Source organism: Pogoniulus pusillus, chromosome 10, assembly GCF_015220805.1.
Source record: "Pogoniulus pusillus isolate bPogPus1 chromosome 10, bPogPus1.pri, whole genome shotgun sequence".
Classification (NCBI taxonomy): domain Eukaryota; kingdom Metazoa; phylum Chordata; class Aves; order Piciformes; family Lybiidae; genus Pogoniulus; species Pogoniulus pusillus.
Genome location: NC_087273.1, coordinates 14,790,354 through 14,810,908, shown reverse-complemented (window position 1 = coordinate 14,810,908; position 20,555 = coordinate 14,790,354). Strand labels below are relative to the sequence as shown.

Here is a 20,555-nt window from a genome sequence, read left to right as displayed (position 1 = left end):
AGAACCAAAAAAGCTCACACTTAGCTGGGTTTTTTAGCACTTTTATTGAAAAACATTAAAACCAAAAAATAATCAAGGCAAATTTTACAATCAATTTCAGGCATACAGAATGGTTTACCTGCTGTTTGGATTAAGTGCAGGAACCTTAGCCCAATATTTTTCTCAGGCAATTGCTGGATTAAAATCACATTCTCATTTTACATCAAAATGGATTATTAATAACACTTTCTGAGGATTTAACCTTAAAATCTGTTTTAAAAAGTCAATTTTCCAAAGGTTAAAAACATTTACACAGCAAGACTTCCCCCTCCACAGACCAATTAATAGCCTCCTGTGTCTGATAACTGGCAGGAAAAGACCACAGAACTTATTTTTCCCTTTTGTTATTCCAACCTGAGATATTTCTTAGATGCTTCTTACTGGGCTTTCACATTTGGCAATACTACTTGAGCTACACAGCAAAGTAGGATTTTGCATTCTGGTCCCAGACCAGCCTTTCACTACTTACCCAAAAAGACACTCTCACAAACAGGAGCTGCATTGGCATAAATCTGCTTCTGTGAGCAGTATGCTCTTTTGGCAAGTTAAACCTTGTTAGTAATATCATCAGAACACTAACCTCAGGATGTCAAGTTCCCACCAGTTGTGTGATTCCTAGTATTGTGCGCTTTGAAAATATTTACTTTGGATGTTATACTTTGTAGGGTAGAGAAGTTGATTTTTGTGCGCTTACTCCCTGCCTTACAAAATCTGCCTTTTCTCTCTTCCATTTGTTCAAGCCCTTTCCCTTGCCACCAGTTATCTCCCTTTCTCATAGCTGCAACAGAAACAGGACATAAAGCATATAAATACATTTAAAATGTGAGATCTAAAAAAGCCGGTGAACAGCAGACAGTTGTAACACACTCTGCTGATGAATGAGCTTGTAACACATCAAGCCCATAAATCTTTCAGTACAGCATTCAAACCTGTTATGTTCTATTTGTTACCTTACTTAACTCTGTTTTCAAACCTTCCAACATTCAATGTTTTACTCTGTTTTAATGTGCTAGTCACTTTACGTTTGCTCCCAATATAGAGAAACCAACAGCATCTAAAGAAATTACAAAAAATCACTTAAGCAATTTAATTTTCAAGAGAATAGAAATTAATTTATGAGTGAATTTGCATGTTAAATATTTTGGGCTACTACAAACTGTTGCACTTCAGTTTTACCTGTACTTATCTGATTTTTTCCAAGTGAACCTTGATTTCTTACTAGTCTTGTCTGCCTGACTAAAATTCAAGGCGATGTATTTCTACAAGCTGAGCTTTGCTCGCTTCATGCTCTGCCTGTTAAAAAACATTATGCTAACCATGGAGATCAATAAAGTGCTTGATCTGAAAGGTGTACAACAGGCTGTTTTTTTTCCTCTTTGTTTCTGTGCAACTCTGGTCATTATGATATTAAAATTAATACTGAAGTGTTTCAGTTTTCAACTTGTCTTTAAAAGAATCCCATGGGGGATTACCACAAAATAAGGTGGAGAGAGATATCATAGTTGATGCATGGCAATCTTTTCCTCTACTGTAATTAGTTGGCATTTTTATTCCAAAAGAGGTTAATGGCAAACTCTGGATTTTGTTAACTGTGTTCCTTACCCTATTTGTTTCCATTTTCCATCCAATTAGTAAAAGTGTTGGAAAATAAGGAGCTGACCTGTTTTGATACCACTTAGTCTCAAAGACATTTTTAATATTATACATTGAAACAGTATTTTGCATATCAGCACTGAGTGCACTTTAAAAAGGACCTCTGTTGAAATACTTCCAACAGGTCTTCATAGCACCATATAATCTGCTCTTCATTTAAATGCTTAGAATCAGACTTTTTGTGCCACTGTTTCTACAGAAAAATGATCACATTTTTATTTCCTTGAGCACTTGAAAAAAAAAGCAACAGCCAAAAACTAGAAGAAAAAGTTATCCAACCAAATGTCTGTAAACAATTAACTACTAGACACTTAATTTTCCCTTATTCCAGTTTTGTGAAGCCAGTAGCTGAATTACTACATGACTCTTCTGGAACGGCAGAGTTAAATTCAGCAGCAGAAAAATCTCATGGACACATCGAATGAAAATGCCTCTCTATCACTCTTCACTGAATTTTGAAGTCTCTCTTTGTAAGATTTGATGTTGCCACTTCTGTCATAGCTCATTTTTAACTCACAATAGAGAAAATCAGTGACAAACACAAAAGGCCAAGCGCTGGCAAAGCCATAGTACAACACAACAGGAACAGCAAGGGGATGACGATGCAAGAGGAAACCAAAGTACCCAGAACAAACCAGAAATAACACTAAATACCAGAGTATCTTAGCCCTGCAGAAATGTTACATTCTTTGAGTGTTTAGACTGATCTATTTTCAACTGATGCACAATTCAGAATTTATTCAGAGTTAAGGGAATACACAATGTGTTTGAACAGGAAGGAGATGAACCATCCATGCACTAACAAATGCTGCCATCATTTTTCCACAGGTAAAGCTGAAGGAAGTGTGTCAGAATGGCATTTGGTTGAAATGAAAGCAATGCTGGTACTGCACCATGTTTGGTAATTGTTACCTACAACGAAGTCACTGATCATCTACTCAATGTTGCAAGAGGCTTTGTTTTCCAAATACAAGTTCCAGTAAGTGGAAATACAAATGAGATCAGTTTGAATTTGGTATGAAGGTTTTCAAACGGTGTATTTCTGAAGGAAGCGGTCAAAGGCATCATAAATAGCTTGTCTAAAACAAAGAAAACAGAGAACCATTTGTATAACTTGGGAAAGAACAGGACTAAGTGGCCAATTTCCATGTGTTTACAAAGCCATGATCACAATTTCAAAACAATATTCAATCAAAATATGGTATTAGGTAGTCTTTTCTCCTCTACTGATTTCTGGGGCCTCTCACTTCGTGCCAGTAATGTATTTCTGTTTAGGAATGAGTGAGACTGTTTACTGACTTAATACAAGTGCATTTGTTAATGGATTAGGAGTTTTCTAGGCAAACATATCAGGAAATAGGTCAAAGAGATGAAGAATTCACAAATTTTGAGCAATTGTCATAAAGTAAGGCTGAAGTTTTAAATAGCAATAAGCTAGTGGTTAGCATCCCTTGACCTAGTATATTGCTACTCCTTTTTGCAGTTGCTAAGACTTCCTAAATGGGATGTAGTGTCGTAACTAATTCCTTATCTCTTAAAATTAACAGCACAAGGAACTGCATTTATGTAACAGATTTATATAACTCTCTTCACAAAGTCAATGCCTAGGCAAGAACTCATGCAAGTACTAGGCATCTGCAGTCAAAATAGTATTTTAATTCTCAGAAGACAACATCTGCAAAAAGAAAGCAGCTGTGTGATACAACATAAGCAGTCACTGCCTAGAAAATACTTCTTAGCGTCCAGCAAATGAACTACCTAAAAGCTTTCAGAGGAAAACTGTTGTCTTTGTCTTACTGAACAAAACAAGCTATGTCACATCTCACCTTCGCTCATAAAACAGAAATGCTGATATTCTCTTATCCAATAACTTGTTCTTCAAAGCATTATTTAGTATTTGTTGATTTAGACTAATTACAGACTTGCTTTAGAAGAAAATTTATATCTCTAAATTAGAGTTTCAAGCTTTCAACTACTTTGAAATGTTTCTGTTCACCTTACCTAAAGAGTCCTTGTTTGAAGAGGTAGGCACTGACATGACCTCCATCTAGATACCTGATTTCACACCCAGGCCAAATTTCCTGAAGGCTGCGCACCCCAGTTCGAGGAATATATGCATCCTCCTTAGCTTGTACAACTATGATCAAACTTGGGTCAACTGGAACTAAAGAAAAACAAATCCAAACTGAATTTATCTAAGGTAAGAAATAGCAACACATCAGGCGAAATTTCTGTTGTAAAAACGCTTGATTCTAAGCTTAAATAACATTGTATTTTCTAACATCTACAGCAGAATATATCCAGTTTTGACATTACAGTAGCAGAGGCATCAGTAGAAAAACAAATTCATCAATCCCCTTTCCTCCCTTAAAGCAGAAAACTTTGCCAGTCTTTGAGGAATGATAGAAGAAATGTCATTGTTATCAAAAGAACTCTGCAGCATTCAGGTCAGGTGTCTTGAGAGCTCTTTTTTTCAGTGAGAAGAACTAGGAAATATCTAAAATTCAATAGAGTAGAAGTTACATTTTATTGGTTACATTTAATCGTTACAGCTAAAATTATGCCAATCAGATTACTGACAGGAATAACATCAAAATGATGAACACAGAACAGCTGTCTTTTCAAAAAGAATACATGTAGTATGGTAAAGAGTGACCAGTCAAGGTGTTTGACAATGGGTTGTCACAAACAATCGAGACTCTCTCATTTTGTATATGCTAGGTCAGAAACAGAGAGTATGCAATGAAAAGATAAATTTTAGTCTTCCATTCAGTTTTCTATGAAGCTGAAGGTTAGTTAGATTTTCTGAAGCTTCCCTTCAAGGATAAGAGAGGATGCAATGTCTCCCAAGGCATGAAGAGACCTGGGAGACAAATGACACGAAGGACTAGATCTCTTTGACAAGTGCATTACGATCACAGATCCTCTTAAGTTTCAAGGTCAGTGCTTTAGCTAAGTGATACCTGGATAAGTGTCTAAATAAACAAGAGTGTCTGTACTTAGAATAAAGAGTACAGGGTTTTTTTCCCCTGTCTGCTAAAATAACTTCTAAAGCATTACAGAATGCAGTTCACTAGTATTTGTCACAAAACATCCTTGGCTAGCAGTGATGTGGGCCACTGGCCAGGTCAATAAAGCTATGCTAGTGCAGCAACATCTACCACTAGATCACTGAATGGCAGAAAGAAAACATGAGGTGGCACAAGGTCTCAGTATCAAGGATGTTTTGACATTCAAAGACAAGTCTGTCAGAAGTCTGGCTGACGCCAAAGTCTTCTGTGGGTAGTGGACTGGCACACACACAGGCAATTCCACACCTCCACTCCAGCAAAACCCTTTAAATTCCTAGGAAGAAATCACTTCTTTACATTGTCTGCAAGTGAGTCTTTGAAAGGAATTCATCCTGGACATGAAGAAACCCATGTTCATCGAAGTGTCCCTGGACTCCAGCTCCCTCTGTGTGCCATGCCTGTCTTGGGAAACACTATGTTCACCAGACTGCATCACCCTAGAAGGACCTCTATGCATTTGCACTATCACACTTGTCTGAAAGTATCATTCAAGCTTGGTTCTCACCTGTGTGTGCTATTTTCTACCTACTTTATGAGATTTACTTGAAGCTGTTTCAAATTTAGAATTAGCAGGTTTAATACTTCTATTTATTATTCCATCACACAAATGTTTTGTTCTTTTAAATAATACAAACTTGCACTAACTCACATCTGAAAATATCCATAGCACAGCAGAACAAAAATGAGCAAAGATACTGAGAGGCAATTTTTTTCCTTTCACTTTCTCATTAGTTGGTCATTAAGAAGAAACAGAAAAACAGTTAGGAAATGGAGTGATAGCAATGCTACTGAAAACTATTTGGGGTATTTTCATATTTCAGCTAAGGCACCAAGAGGTTTACACAAAGGAAAATGAAGAAAACACCTTTCCTTCCATCTAATTTTATCCAGTTTTCCAAACTTCACACTCAAACAAATAAACACATACCTGAGAAGTTAGCTACATGGGTACATTCATCCATTACTCCTTTCATGAACCTTAAGGATTCTCTCTGCAAAGTGTCACTCTTTCTTCTTTTATTTATCCAGTGTCCTTGTGGGATGGTGAAGTTTTTATTGCTACTGCTACTGGTTGAAAAGGTTTGATTTATGCACTGCATTTTAGGAGCTTCTTGTATTAAGAGTCTTTCTGATGAGGCACTTAGAGTATTTTTATTTGTGGCAAAGCTGTGAACAGCTTCCTTAGATACAATCTTGTTTGAGGAATCAAGGTCAAACATTCTGGAAGTAAAATCCACATCCTCCAGACTGCCCACGCTCTCAGGGAAGTTTTTAACAAAGTCTTGTCCCATCTTGAAAGAATCCGTCTAAACAAAGACAAGATTTCATTTATCAACAGTTTCTCCTTTAAACCCATTGGTTAACCTAATTTTAAAGATCAACTCAATACTTTAAAAGAACATGAAAGGTTAAGATACAAACCACTCACTGCTCATGGTGTTTGTTATTCTCAGCTTGCATGGCACTCAGTTAAATCCTGATCGTTATAACCTATTCATTATTTCATTCCACATTTCTGCCAGCTTAAAAACCTGCAGGAAGTACTTAGGTATAGTAGCTTAAGACACAAATGATTTGGATTAATTCTAAATTAAACTCCTACTTTGTAATTCCAGTCATTTAAGCTTAAATTTCTGGGCAATAAATATATATAACAAAGTCTAATATTAGGCTTAAAACTGAAAAATCTACTGTCTCAAACTACTAGGACTCAATCTGAACATCTTGAAATGTTTTGTTATTTTGTCTGCTCCATCAGTGTTCCTGGAGTGCATTTGACTCAAAAATGTCAAATGCCTAAGTAACTAACTCCATTTTGGCCCCTCTTCTTCAGTTCTAAGTTATTTTAAAAGGACTGTCACAAAGATTCTTAGGAGAAGGGTCATTTACTAGAAATGTCTACAGACAGTGTTAAAACATGCAAGTAGTTCTCAGGAAGCTTTCAGTACAATCTGGAAGAGTGATAGGCAACAAAATTCATCATGGGAAGAGTCTTTCAACCCTAGTCAAAAAGAGTAAAGAAAGAAGAAAAAAACCCCAAAGAAATCACCATGCAGACAATAAATTATATTGTGTAAGCAGTGAGAAGCTAACTACAGAAGTTCTACCTCATGCATATCCCAACTGCCTGTGTAGTCAAGGTCTAAAAGCTGAGGGTGGGCTGGTGTCACACAGAGGAACAGAAATAGAGAGACCTACCACTCTGAACACACTAGAGAAGTAGCTTAATGTTGCTATATATTAAAAATATTCTGCAGCACTGAATATTCAGAAGCAATTGCTTCAAAGGGTAATAAATCATGTTTTTATATTTGCACACAAGGCTATTGATTTTGCAGACTATAAAGCCAGTTACTGGGAAATATTACCTGCAGGTTCAATGCTTTGATTGAATTAATTTTATGTTGCATTCATTAGAATTCATTTTATGTGGTCATGGAAAAAAACTTGTAGGAAGGGCTATCCTCAACACAGGTTATACAAAATCAAAATGTTAGCTTCTGCTTTTCTGAAGGTTTTCTTTCAAATGTTACATTTATCAAAAGCATAAGGAAACAGGCAAATGTGCTTTGGATAACAACTGGCTACTTTTATTGGAAGAAAGAAAGAAGTTATGGTATTTGTTAGATTTGCACATGTAAATATTTGCAAATACAGCAAGTAAACTATACTTACTCCACAGTATTCCAGCATTTGAATGATTTCTTCTTCATAAACAGTTTGTGTAAAATACTGTTTCTCTAGCTCTCTCCAGTTCACTGCCTTGCTCAACACGCCCTGAGGTGACAAACACAAGCATCCAGTACACAAGTAAAGCCCAGAGATCATTCTCAAATAACGCTGTACAGAGAAAAATGGATCTGTTCTTGTCTTCACTCTATTTTTCCCCATAGAATTCTGCTCAGGTTTCCAGATAGCCCTTAGAAACTACTGGAATCAAAGTATAAGCACATGTTATAACACAGGACATGGAAACCCATCTCCCTTTTAAAAACCAACCAAATAAAAAAGAAAACAAAGAGAAGGCAGAAAACAGTCCCACTTAGGGTTTAGACACGTCTAGACTAGGTTATACTCACAATGGGTGTCAAAGCGAGTCTAGTCGTTCACCTACCCTGGCAGCAGGGTACCCCTGATGATAGCAGCAGTAGCATCAGCCCACTATTCAAGACAAGCTTTGAGCAGAGGCAAGCATATTTTCATGGCTTGCTTCCTCACCTTCTCACATCCAAACCAAGAGTCTAACCACTGTTCCACAAACCAGCCCCTAATTTGGTACATGATCCATGGAATTAGCTGAGAGCTACCTTCCTTATCATGTGTTTTACATCTGAGCAGGAAGGGTGGGCTTTGCCACTAGTCACTAATAGAGGTTGAAGAGTGATGAAATGCCCTAATTGAGAAAGTGGCCATGGCCAGCCCAAACCTTCAGGTTAAACACTTGATTACATTCTAGTCTATTACCAAAAGTATGTGTTAATTACCGTAGTGAAGACTGCAGAAGCTGTTGACCAGGAAAGACAGGGAATCAATGGCAATGGTTTAGGCCAGTTTGTCACTGCCAGTGAAGCCATCTAGAATCAAAGGCACTTATTACTTATTTTAATATTGAATTCACAATATGGCAAAAAGAATGATCTCACCTGGTTTATACAGTGCCAAACAAATGTGCAGTGCCAAAGCAGCTAAGAACTGTGACAGCTGGATATACTTTCAAAAATCCTATTCTTCAGTGATTTCCCCTCAAAATAAGCATTGTTCTGGACAGGATGGATTTCAAGGCAGAACATGGCTTTGCTATAAAAATTCCCAATGGAATATTTATTATGACCTTTTAGTTGTTTTTAAACTCATGAAAAACAGCTATAAAGCCTTTTCATCACGCTCCGACAAGCTTACTTCAAGGCAAGAGGAAGGCAACCTGTGAGAAAGGCTACTTAAAATTCTACACTTTTAAAATTTGTATACTGAGAAAGAATGTGGAGAAGTAATTCAGCACATTAAGTGGATTCTTTTGCTGTCCTTTGAACTTTATTATTTTACATGAGTTCTCAGAACACACTTTTGTGAATGTTCTGCATATCACAGAAAAAAAAAACAGCAAAGAAGCTCAACACATAGAGGTCCCCTATGTAGTATGTTCTTGACAGGTTTTATCTCACTGCTCTAAAGGAAACACAGTGTAAAACCCTTAATGCAAAATACCCTGTGTCTGTGCCAGGTGTTCTAATAAATGGATTGTTACGCCTGAACTATTAATAAAAAAGTTACAAAACAATCTATGTTCTGACACCCAGACTTCCTCCTTCTTAGTTACAGTAGAACTGAATTAATGCTCCCTAACCTCTGTTTTAAAACTCATGCTACAGATGATCAACACCAAATATGAATCATAGAATTGTCAGGGCTGGAAGGGACCTCAAGGATCATCCAGTTCCACCCCTCCCTGCCATGGGCAGGAACACCTCACACTAAATCAGGTTACTCAGAGCTGCATCCAGCCTGGCCTTAAAGACCTCCAGAGATGGGGCTTCCACCACATCCCTAGGCAACCTTTATTTCTCTGCTTTATTTTCCTGGGTTTAAATTATTTCAGAATTGAGTCAGGACTAGCCAAAAATGTACTTTCCTGGACTAAGAAAGAAAAAACCAAATCTTGCCTCTTATACCCATGATGTATATGACCACAGGTATAAGCCATTGTGCTTTGTTATTCCTGTAATATTTGCCCAGCATGTGAAGTGTCCTGCACAGCATGGGGTACATACACCTGTTTGGGAATTGCAATTCAATTTACAAGTAAAACAGAGAGGACACATTTAAAACTAAAGCTGTTGTTTTTGTAAACCAAAGGCACTTTGTACATTTAGAGTTACAAAGTTGTGCTTTGAGTAAATTTATTTTCCTTCCAATAGACACTACCAACATTCTTTACTTAGCTCCTAACAACAAACCAAGGAAGATCAGTAACCAGAGGTATGTTGCCTTAAGAAGCTTAGTACTCTTTATCACAGATCAGTGATTATGTGGAGAGACACAAGCAGAAATATTTTAACTGTGTATTAGCCTTTCAATCATCCTAATAAGGTGTTGGTTTAGTTCAAGTATGTACAAGGCATACACAAAACGTTATCCATCCCATCACAGAAACCTTCTCTAGTCAGTCCCAATGACTGTGGAAACAGAAGTCAAGAGCAGAAATAACACTAAAGTCACCTCAATTATAACGTGCCTTTGAAAAGAAGCATTTCACACACTGCATTAAAACACAAAAGCTTAAGCATGAACAGTGGAGGCAAGAAAAGAGAATTAGCAATTGATCAGTATAGACCTTTCAGAAAAAACAATCTCTTCCCCTCCTTGTGAAATAAAAAAGTATCATTACGGGAGAAGTTTATATCCTTACTAAGCCTCTCAGACGGCTGACAAAGGGCTCTATGATTTGTCAGTACTTAGTGAGGATTACACCAATTCAGCACCACAGAACATGAGAATTGTCAACGATTTGTTTCTCATGACTCTAAGTGTTTACTTTGAAATACTTCTGAGAGGAACCGCTATAAACCAAATCATTTCTGTATGCCAAAGGACGAAATGAGAAGTTAAAACAGAAACGACTGAACAGGAAATAAAGAAGCTTACATGTCCTCCCATGGATATTCCAGTCATCCCTAGTGGTCCGTAGCCTTCTCTCTCCAGCCAGTGCAACAGAGCTGCGGATTCTAGCACAAGAGCTCCTCCCATCACAAACAGATCCGAGACGTTTTTTAAACAAGAACGTCTTGTGTCCCCAGAAAAGGAAAACACAGAATTTATTTCCCTAGATCAGATTTTGACAGTTCTCATCATTCTATACATACTTTTACACAAATTCTATGAGAACCCCAGAGAATTTTGGAGCTGAAATCTCCCGTTGATTCAACAGGAGAATACAGCACGTTCAGATTCTCTGGAAGTTGTATTTTTTCATCTAAACGAGGACTAGAAATAGACACCTGCTAAGCTCTAATGTAATATCACTAACAGCCTGGTCTTCTAGAGACAGATACTACCAACACTAGAATCTCATTAGTAGTAAGTAACCTTCTGCCCTGTACAGTTATAACCAATCTTTTAGAAATAGAGCAAAAATGCTACAGTCCTAGGCAGATGCTATTTGCAGAAACAATCCTTTTTCCTTGTTTTCTTATTTACCTGGTTTACATCACTGAAAAAATGCACACAACATTTGAAGACCAATCAGTATGTCAGCTTTGGAAGCACTCAGCAGTGTCACTGTGAGAATGAAATTGTAAAGTGGGAAATTTGTCATGGTACTGAGAAATTCATGGAGCATACTGCAAAGCATTAAAACACAGAAGAAGTAATAATATATTTTTTAAAAAGTTGAAAACTATTTGGCTGAACCATTAGAGGGACTCTAAAAAGTAGGGGGAAAAAATGAGAAGTATTTTAGAGAGTAATTAATATTTTCAGTATCACAGTCAGGTTAACACAGGCTACAGGCCTCTTGTGCCAGCATAGAGTCACATTTGAGACGCTCTGAAGCACAAGGATAAAGCTTACTGTGCATGCCCCAGGAGAAATGAACAGAGCAACTGTGGAGCAGTATTTATAGGCTAAAGTAATTCTTTCCTACAGCTTTGTTATGAGATTCCTCAGACCTTTCTGACTGCTCTATGGTAAACACTAGTACTAGCACGTGAACTAAAACCACTGCTGCTGCTTTGTAACCTTGTGTTGAGGAGTGACAACAACTGATCGGAGTAGGAGAATGAACATTCCCCTTTTAAAGAACCCTTCTCTACAGAATGCAGCTACTCAGTTGTCAAACCAGGCAACTGAAAACTGAGTTGGAAATACCTTTGCCAAAATATTTAATTTATTCTTCTGCACCAGATCCTCAATAACTGGGAGAAAAACCAAAACTAAAACAAAATAATGGATGTATTCCAGCAGAGACTCACTCACATAGTTTTGCATAATCTTACACTTCTAAATGCAATAATAAATATATTATTTATGTAAGTAGTTTTTCTATCAAATCTCCTCCCTCCCCCAATTTTATAACAATTATCTTGGTAAATATAATTAGCTTTCTTCAAAAACATGGCACTTAGGTCAAAATAAATAAGCATAATAAATTCAACATCTATTCTGAAAAAAACAGAAGCTATTTTTGAATTAAATCTCCTTAAGAGTAATTTTTAAATCTTTTTTGGATTTAGGAAATCCAATGCTGAAATTCAAATAAAAACTAGGAGATCTAATAAAAATACAATACAATGAACAAGTTTAATAAGAAATTGTCTGCTATGAATCTTCTACTCATGTGAAGCCTTCAAGATAGGATTAGAAAGGATTAAAATATCAACTCATATTTGGACTTTAAGAAATACTGGTAGGCTAAAACCACAGCTTTACCTCAGACCCATAACCTGTTGAATCTTCTGTGTGGTTCAGAAAATGTGAAAAGCAAAAAGCCAGGACTGCCTAATTAGGCTTCCATGTACACACTTATGAAACCTGAGCAATTTCTGTGAAATACTGAATGTTGGATAGTTTCCACTGACTAATAAACAAGAGACACTAAATTTATTTATCTGTCTGACTTTGTTCCTCTTAAAATAGATTGCAAAAGCAAAATCTTAGCACATCTAACAGGAAAGTGTGCTATCTGAACAAAGATTATTCACAGCTGACTTAAATACATTCTCAGCATTTGCATGTGCAGTTGTGAAATCGGGAAAACAATCCGATACCACCTTGCACTGACATTCACCTCACTCTATATTGCAAGCTCATCTTGTCTAAGGTTTCCTGATCACTTTGCTCTCAACACAAAAAATGACAAAGCAGCCTAGCATAGGGTCAACAATATGACAGCAGCAGGTTACAAGTGGTCTATGCTGGAGGATTTTTTCTTTTTAATAAACTACCAAATCTTAGGCTACTTTGAGCTTCCTGAGATTAAAAAAAAGAAGTGGTGCTTTGAAAAGAGAATATTCACAAATGTAATAGTGATACTTACAATTGATCCTTAGGTTTTCTACAGCCATGTAGGATGCTCAAGTTAAAGAAAGTAAAACAAAATATCTTAAATAAAATTGGGTAATTCAAATAAAACATAAATTAAAATAAATCACAAACATACACAGCACATTAGTTACAATTTGAAACTTAATTTTCTAAAGTTTAACTGGAATTAAAGTTAAAGGAAGTTTGACTATGTAGTTTGCAATGTAAGATTTTGCTTTTGTCAGGGGTATGGGTAGAAAAAATTGTAACCAGAGATTCCATTTAATCAAAAAGGATAACAGTGTTATAGAAGTCACTGAGTTGATGACAAACAGGACTAAACTTCTTTTAAAAAAAATTACTCTTAAAATAAGGCACTTGAGGTACTAAAGGTTGAAGCATTTGAGAATGGAAGGCAGGAGAGGAAACTTTCTTCTCTTTCATTAATATATTCGGAAGTCACACAGCATGTGGTGGAATAAATGCAGAGTTTTCAGTCTGTCATGGCTATAGGAATCATATCAGCACTTTGATCTCACTCTAAAGACTACAACGAGAAGCTGCAGAAGACACTTTGAAAGCAATCAGAAAGGCAATACTTGGTGAAAAAGCAGCACATTACACTAGCTATGTGCTGCAATGTGTTTCATGCAACAGTCATAACTCTCTTCTATCCACTGCAGAGTCCAATGGGAAGTGGTCCACAAAGCAGGAATTATACCATCAAGAAAAGTCTTCCACCTTCTGGACAGACCATTGGGAATGAGAATTTTGCTTTCCACAAAAGGATATAGTAAGGATTTTCTAGCAATAGGGAAGCCATGCAAGCTTCTTTAATCATTGGGCGTGCCATTAACGTGCGTCTCCTCCAGAAATGCTAGAGATAAGATGTAGAAAAACACATTAAGATAAAATCTGATTCGTTAATTTCTCGATAACAAAAAATGTTACATTTTACATACTCACATGATCTCCAGTGCCCGCTAAATGAATGCACACAGGTCTGTGCTTGCTGTTCCATCTTCTGGGTATGATAAACTGAAATCTATGAGAAACAAACACCTACTTTAGCAAAGTAAGTACCACTATTTACAAGTTTTGCCAGAGAAACTAATCCAAGAAAAAAGACGGAACAAAAGTATTTTCATAACCCACACAGGCAAACTGCCAACAGTTCAGCAATATTGTTTTACATAAACACATCCAGCAAAGAAAGGAATCCAAAAGTAGGACAGAATACATGCCAAGCAGGAAAAGGAGCCAAGATGAAAGATCATGTTCCTAAAAAAGACCACTACCTCATCATCACAATTTAAATTTTGCAGAGTGGAGAAATGGAACTTCAGATGAAGAGCAGCCTAAACAAGTAAAACTAGCTCTCCTAGGCAGCACTGCTATTTTTCTCCTCGAGGCACAACTGCTGAAATTGAAGATTAGAATGAGCAATTTTTAGGGTTTTTTTGTTAAAAATTCTAAAGCTCAACGTTTCAGACAAACCATGAAAGTATTCTGTACAACCAGCACAAACCACTTAATGTCTTCTGCTGCTACTCAAGTCATTTACAGTCTAACTTTGTAGAGGGAAAAAAAAACACCAAGAAAAATGTCAGTTGTGAGGCACTAATATTTTTCCCCACAAGATGGAGCAGTGTTACCTACAGTAGTGCTACGCTCCGGAGGAAAAAAAATAACACAATCTCTTAAGGGAGATTTGCAGTGCATTTCAAAACTCTAACTACACAGACCAACGTAACAATTAGCATAACTGGACGACAAACTGTAAGAGAACACAGATAAAGAAAGAAGCAGTATACTCTGTTTTCCAGTGTGGTAATAATTAGTCCAATAATGTTAAGAGACAACTTCTTTCTCTAACTAGAGGAGAGATGGAAGATAACCAATAATTTTGCCTCTCAAACCTTTCCTGACATTATTTAGTGTTATATGTTTAAATACACATAAATATATCAAGGAGTAATACTGATAAAATTGACAATACCATTATCAACCTGAGCTGACAACATTTTGTGATTAATTTTTAAGTTATTAAATAAAGCTTGGGAAAAAAATCCCATCATGAAAGTTTAGTTTTAAACTAAAAGCAAAGAGAACTTAAGTTGTCTTTCCAAACTGATTCCTCAGTTGCAAAACAGTGCCAATATGAAACTAGCAAAAACATCATTCAAGATCTTCTGATTATCAGTGATCATCCACCTTTCTGTGGATGTTCCTTTTGGCTTGCCAATAATGAAGGCAACAGATTTTTCTTCCTACAATTAAATGAGATCACTACTTCAGTATTCATCCAATATTTTTCTCTTCTATGTAAATGGGAGACTGAAATGGTTCATTCAAATACAATATAATATGCTAATTTCATATAAACAGCTTCTCTTGCAATGCATATAACAACCAACCACTGTCCTGGCTACAGCATCCTTCATTTCCAGCATCCTGCTCATTTGGAAAAAAACAGTGAAAAAAAAATCCAAGAATACTACTTATAGAACATTCCTAAGTCTCTGCAGTAGCAGTTTCAGAAAGGAAATGTCACTTGGTTTCTCTTACCTTGCTACAAGAGATTCAACTGGTAGGATACCTGGGACACAATGAGCTAGCGGGGAAAGAAAGTGGCCCTCAAGGATTTTACAGTCGGACTGCAGCTCAACCTACAGTGAGAACAAGATGACAGCAGTGTATTTCATACCAGTGTTCTGAAAGCAAATCTCTTGAAGTAGAAGAATTTGTTATAAGATGAAAATGTACTCAAAAAGACCCCAAAGCTAAAGTATATTTTAAATAGGTGGATACACATTACCGACATAGTTAAAATATTTGTTTCAAGCTTTGCTTTTATTAAATGACCTGCTAATGGAATCAGAATGTAATGCTGTCCCATTTTAAACAATTTCCATAACACATGCTAAATTTTGAGCATTTTTTAACCCTCTTTTAGCCATTTTTTAGACCTGACATTCCACCCCCCATCTACTTATTAGGGGAAAAGTAAACCAGCGTCTGTACAGCCACTGCTTTATTCCGTTTCCTTCTATTCTCCACTAGCAGCCAATGTTACTGCTCATCCCTTCCAACCTCACTTCTTACTTTTGCCATTGTCTTGTAATTCTATCCACAGCAGCTCAATTACAAAACTGAAAAAATAATCAAACCAGCAAACTGTTATTTAGCTTGCCACAGAACTGACCACTGCCCTTCACTTCTGACTCACTATTCACACCTAATAGACTGAAGTCTTCAGACCAAGAATCACTTTTACTTGCACAGCTCACTTGGAAACAGAGAGCCTTCTTTTTCCAATCAGGAACATCTGATCACACACATTATATCGATTTCTTTTGCCTCTATGGCCTCACTTCCCCTTCTCTCTCAGACAAATTCTAAAGTCCTTTTCTTGAATAGTGCAACTGGGAACATCAATGAAGTCAGCTAATGCCACCTATTAGAAAACTGGTGATCATCAAATACTGAGTGTTGTCAGAGGTGTGTTCATCACCCTGTCTCTATGTACTCCCCAATTCCAGCCTTCAGTTGCCAACCCCAGCAACAAGTCCTGCTGCGATAATCGTCAGACATCAGGGAAATGGAGATCTACAGGAGACCACAATTTAATTCTTTTACCTACAAAAGCATCCTGGTAAGTACCAAACTGACCACCTTTATCTACCATCAGGAAAGTAAACTGCATCATCTCTTAAATACCTTGTCAATGAACACTGGATAGTCTTTGGAAACCAGCGTCTGGCATTTTTCCCTGTTTCCAATAATCTTTCTGAATTCAAATATTCTGTTGAAAAGAAATGAGAAGAGTCAACTTCTATTCTAAAAATAAGAGACTTTATATATGTATGAAGTTTCAGGAGCTGCAGTAAGCCACAAAGTAAATAAAAAGTTATGAAGTCAGCTTTGTGTTTACAGACTAATCAGGCTACTAGGAAAATGTTTTTAAGTTTAAAAACAGGGCTCCCCTTCAGAGTGACCTGCATGTGCTGGCACAACACGTTAGCAAATAACAACAGAACTGCAAAATCTTGCACCTAGGACAGAAGAGCCCACGCAACAAGGAGGGTTGGGAACCTCCCAGATAGGTAGCAGATTTGCATGAAATTACATGAGGTTTGTAGTGGACAGTAAACTGGAGTTAGCAGCATAGCTTGCAGCTAGGAACACCAGTGGCACATCCTCTGCGTTTTGAAAGAGGTGGAGGGAAAGAGATTTGAACTGCCAAGGAAACAGAAGACTAAGGGACAAATCTAGATGCTTACTTCTGACACTTAAATGGGCTGAAAAGTCTTAGCAAAGAAAATTAAACAAGACTCTCCTCAGGGGTGTTCAGTAAGAGGACAAGAGGCAATGGCTGTGTGGTTTTGTTTCAGAGTAGTAGTGATTAACCACCAGAAGAAAAAAAAAGTCCAGGGAAATCATTAATAATCTCTATCCTCAAAGGACTTTCAAACTCAAATGGATGAGGTGCCAGGTGACTTGAATCAATTAAGAAGTCAGCTTTGTTTTGAATAGGGATTTGGCCTAGATGGCCTCAAGATGGCCTTCTCAACCTTAAATACACTGTGCTAAGAAGAACTTGCTCAGTCTTATGGTTTCCTGACCAACTAAACCTACAGATTTGGGTGAAAAGTATAAAACAATAGTGAGTGTAACAGGAACGATCTGTTCACCTTCCCAACACCACAGGAAAAACAATTCATAGGGACAGGAAGAAAATACAGTTTGCTGCAATATCAAACCCAGTTTCACTACACAGCCTTCACTTTTCTTATACAGAAGAATATCGAGTATGTCTGAGAAAAGAACAAAGGAATGAGACATGAGTCTGAAGGGTAAGCTAAATGAAGAGATGTTTTGCTTGACAGGAAAACATCCAAAAATGCTGCATGTATGCATTTCTTCTGTAGTCAGAGAAGGATGGTGAAGAGTAAACCTTGCATGTGTTGAGGAATTTCAGCTCTTGCTAGTGAGTTGAAGCTAAAGCATCAGGACATCGACAGTCATCACATCGAGGGTGTGCACATAAAACTTCAGATGACATCTAGGCAGGAAACGTGTAATATCAGTCAGCTAATGCTTCAAGTGTAAGAAATGCAGTAATGGAGCTTCAGAGTGATCAGCTCAAAACCAAAAGAAAACACTGACACTGTTTCTGGTATGACAGGGCATGTACAGTAAGAAGTGGTACTCCCTCCTCTCACTAGCCAGTGTGAGGGGTCAGGAAGAAATAACAGCCTTCCTTCCTCATACAGGTGAAGACAGGCTGCTGGGGAACAGCTTTCCTTCCCCTTCAAAGGCAAAGCAGAGAACAAATTCTTCTTCTACTTCTCAGACAACCAAGCTTGCCTCATCTTTCTCCCACAGCTTTTAATCTCTTGTGAGAGGGTTTTTAACATGGCTGTGAAAAAAGGAAGAGCCAGAGCTGCTAACATAAGCACTAGCAGCAGTGCTTCTTTATTGCTGTCTGGCGTTCAGGGGACTATACACCCCATACAGCTAAAACTTACCTAGCATTCCAACAGCTAGGAGCAGAATTAGCCAGAAGCTCCCCCATAGCAATTGTGTTGGGAAGAGATAAGGATGGTGTAGTGAAACTTCATCACATCTCTCCAAGTTTCTAAGAGAGTGTTCTGGGAACATATAATATGTCCCATTTTAGATACAGAGACAGGTAAAAGAATACACCAGTACTGCAACCAAAACAAAACTCACAGTTTTTGCTTGTACCAATAAAAGTAAACTTACATTTTTAAAATCCAGCATTCTCATTTTGCAGCAAAGTCTGCTACTGAAGATAAAACCTCTGAAGATGACATGCAAAGCAATCCAAGTGACACCATAAGAGTGTTTCACTTGGACTTAAAATTAAAAAAACACTAAACCCCAGCATGACTCCACTGCTATCCACAGTGAATGAGATTTTATTTCAGTATTGTTTAAAAAAAATCTTTATTGATTTTCAAATACATAAATTATCTTATGAATTGCAGGTTCATCATTTCCTATGTAAAAGCTACATGATACAGAATACATACATTCACTTAACTTTCAAATGTAAGAAATGCAAGAGGTTGGCTTCCAAGTATTTTAATTAATTAATAAAATCAGAAAATATTTGAAGATTAAGAGGTACTCAGGTTTTTTTTTCTAATTTTCAAGACATCTGGAGAAGAATGAGTGTACTACTTGGGCCTATGAAACTTTTGATTACATCCTACACTTTTAAACCTCGTTATTATTGAGACTTACAAAAAAGCTTGCAAAATCCTCTTTAAACAGAACAATTCCTTTCAAAAAAATCAGCAAGCTGTGTTTTCAGAAAACACTTTCAAAGATGCTGCTTGAAGTATGTTACCATATACGCATAAGCCTAATAAGACACAAACTCTCTCAAGACGACCTTCTTTCAACACAAACATTTAGCAAATCTCTTTAAGGCTTCTTTTAAATGCAGTTCCTCCCCTAATAGGGAACTGATTTCCTGAATAAAGCATACACATTTCGGCTTTTTTACATACAGGATAGTAACTTCAAGGGTTGTGGTTTGTTTTTTTTTTTTCCTTTCAAGTACTGTTTATGCTGTTACTTTTTAACAAGTCACCTTTTCAGATCCTCTGGCTTTCCCCATCCTCTGATGAAAAGTTTAGTGAGGAGCAGCTTTCTGTACAAGACATCTAATTTACTTACACCCATTAGCAGCAAACTGACATCTAGGAAAAAAACACAAACAACACAACAGGTAAAAACAAGGCAGTTAAAGAGGTAAAGCTGGGAGGCAAGTTCATCAAACAAAGTAGGTTCTTATTCTGCTATCCCTAAGACAGAAAGCCAGATGATTTTATTCCCAAGAAGATAATCTTGACATTCAGGTCAACTCTTCCCATTTGAAACAAAATCATAGAATCATAGAATCAACCAAGTTGGAAGAGACCTCCAAGATCATCCAGTCCAACCTATCCCCCAGCCTTATCTAGTCAACTAGACCATGGCACTAAGTGCCTCATCCAGGCTTTTCTTGAACACTGCAAAGGTAGTTAGTACAAACTCCAGCTGGTTTAGGAGAATGAAATTTCAGAGTAGGAATTTAACGTGCCTAATACAGCTAGAATTTTATTACAGCATTGATGACAAGCCAAATGAAGAGGCACAGAACTACATTTTCAAGCAGTCCTAAGTGTATTTGACTTGAATGGATAAAACAGAGTGGCATTGATCTAGATTCTCTCAATATAATTGTGATAGCAAAACCTTTTCAACTTGAAACAATATAGTTTTAAACAGCTAGAAGACCTAGCTACACAATTACTTCTTCATGAAAGATAAAGAAATAAGAGTAGCTTCAGTCACTGATGAAGACAAAGCTTAATTTTGTAAATCTGTCTTCACTGGTATCCTAATCCTAACCCTTATTTTATTCATTCTTTTCTAATTTGGGCCAACTCATTTCTTATGGCTTTGAAAATGATGCTGCCACTCCCTTCAAGGAAGAAATCATGCCATCAAAATCCTTACCACTGTCATTTCTCTTTCAGCAAAAACACTAACTCCAATATAAGAAAGGCCAACAAAATTTTAGGCAAGCTGAGTATTATTTTCAAAGTAATACTTACTGAAGTGAGCAAGGAGCCACTGCTGTGCTCTTCCAATTAGGAAGGAGGTAAAAGAAAAAAAGGCAAACCAAACCCAAAACCTCAAATCTGGTTTCTTGGTCAGCAGGTTATGCAGTTAAAAAAAAAAGTCCAGGATCTG

At 37.0% G+C, this 20,555-nt stretch overlaps 1 protein-coding gene across 4 annotated transcripts; it reads right to left on the bottom strand.

Annotated features, from left to right (window-relative positions):
- Nucleotides 1-25: 25 nt before the first annotated feature.
- ABHD18 (abhydrolase domain containing 18) lies at nucleotides 26-20,555 on the bottom strand. 4 transcript variants are annotated; one of them, XM_064149987.1, is made up of 13 exons: nucleotides 20,417-20,555; nucleotides 19,408-19,516; nucleotides 16,503-16,587; nucleotides 15,351-15,451; nucleotides 13,749-13,827; nucleotides 13,575-13,659; nucleotides 12,796-12,823; nucleotides 10,407-10,545; nucleotides 8,249-8,338; nucleotides 7,440-7,541; nucleotides 5,692-6,070; nucleotides 3,694-3,856; nucleotides 26-2,771 (listed from the first exon to the last, which is right to left on the bottom strand). In XM_064149987.1, the coding sequence occupies exons 2-13, from the start codon at nucleotides 19,497-19,499 to the stop codon at nucleotides 2,720-2,722; spliced, it is 1,395 nt and encodes a 464-aa protein (XP_064006057.1). In that variant the 5' UTR covers nucleotides 19,500-19,516; nucleotides 20,417-20,555; the 3' UTR covers nucleotides 26-2,719. The 4 variants fall into 4 exon arrangements, 2 of the variants coding, with proteins under 2 accessions (XP_064006057.1, XP_064006056.1); XR_010303743.1 differs by lacking the exons at nucleotides 13,575-13,659; nucleotides 13,749-13,827; nucleotides 15,351-15,451; ... (1 more) ...; nucleotides 19,408-19,516; nucleotides 20,417-20,555 and having other exon boundaries at nucleotides 26-817; nucleotides 2,605-2,771; nucleotides 12,796-12,817; XR_010303744.1 differs by lacking the exons at nucleotides 13,575-13,659; nucleotides 13,749-13,827; nucleotides 15,351-15,451; ... (1 more) ...; nucleotides 19,408-19,516; nucleotides 20,417-20,555 and having other exon boundaries at nucleotides 26-817; nucleotides 2,609-2,771; nucleotides 12,796-12,817.

What these genes read in the sequence shown, in the direction of transcription:
- ABHD18 (XM_064149987.1), bottom strand. Translation starts at nt 19,499, where the DNA reads ATGGGTGTAAGTAAATTAGATGTCTTGTACAGAAAGCTGCTCCTCACT. An exon ending in GTTGAATCTCTTGTAGCAAG is followed by an intron (nt 13,828 to 15,350) that starts GTAAGAGAAACC and finishes TGTTTCTCATAG; the next exon opens with ATTTCAGTTTATCATACCCA. An exon ending in GAATATCCATGGGAGGACAT is followed by an intron (nt 8,339 to 10,406) that starts GTAAGCTTCTTT and finishes CTTTGATTCTAG; the next exon opens with ATGGCTTCACTGGCAGTGAC.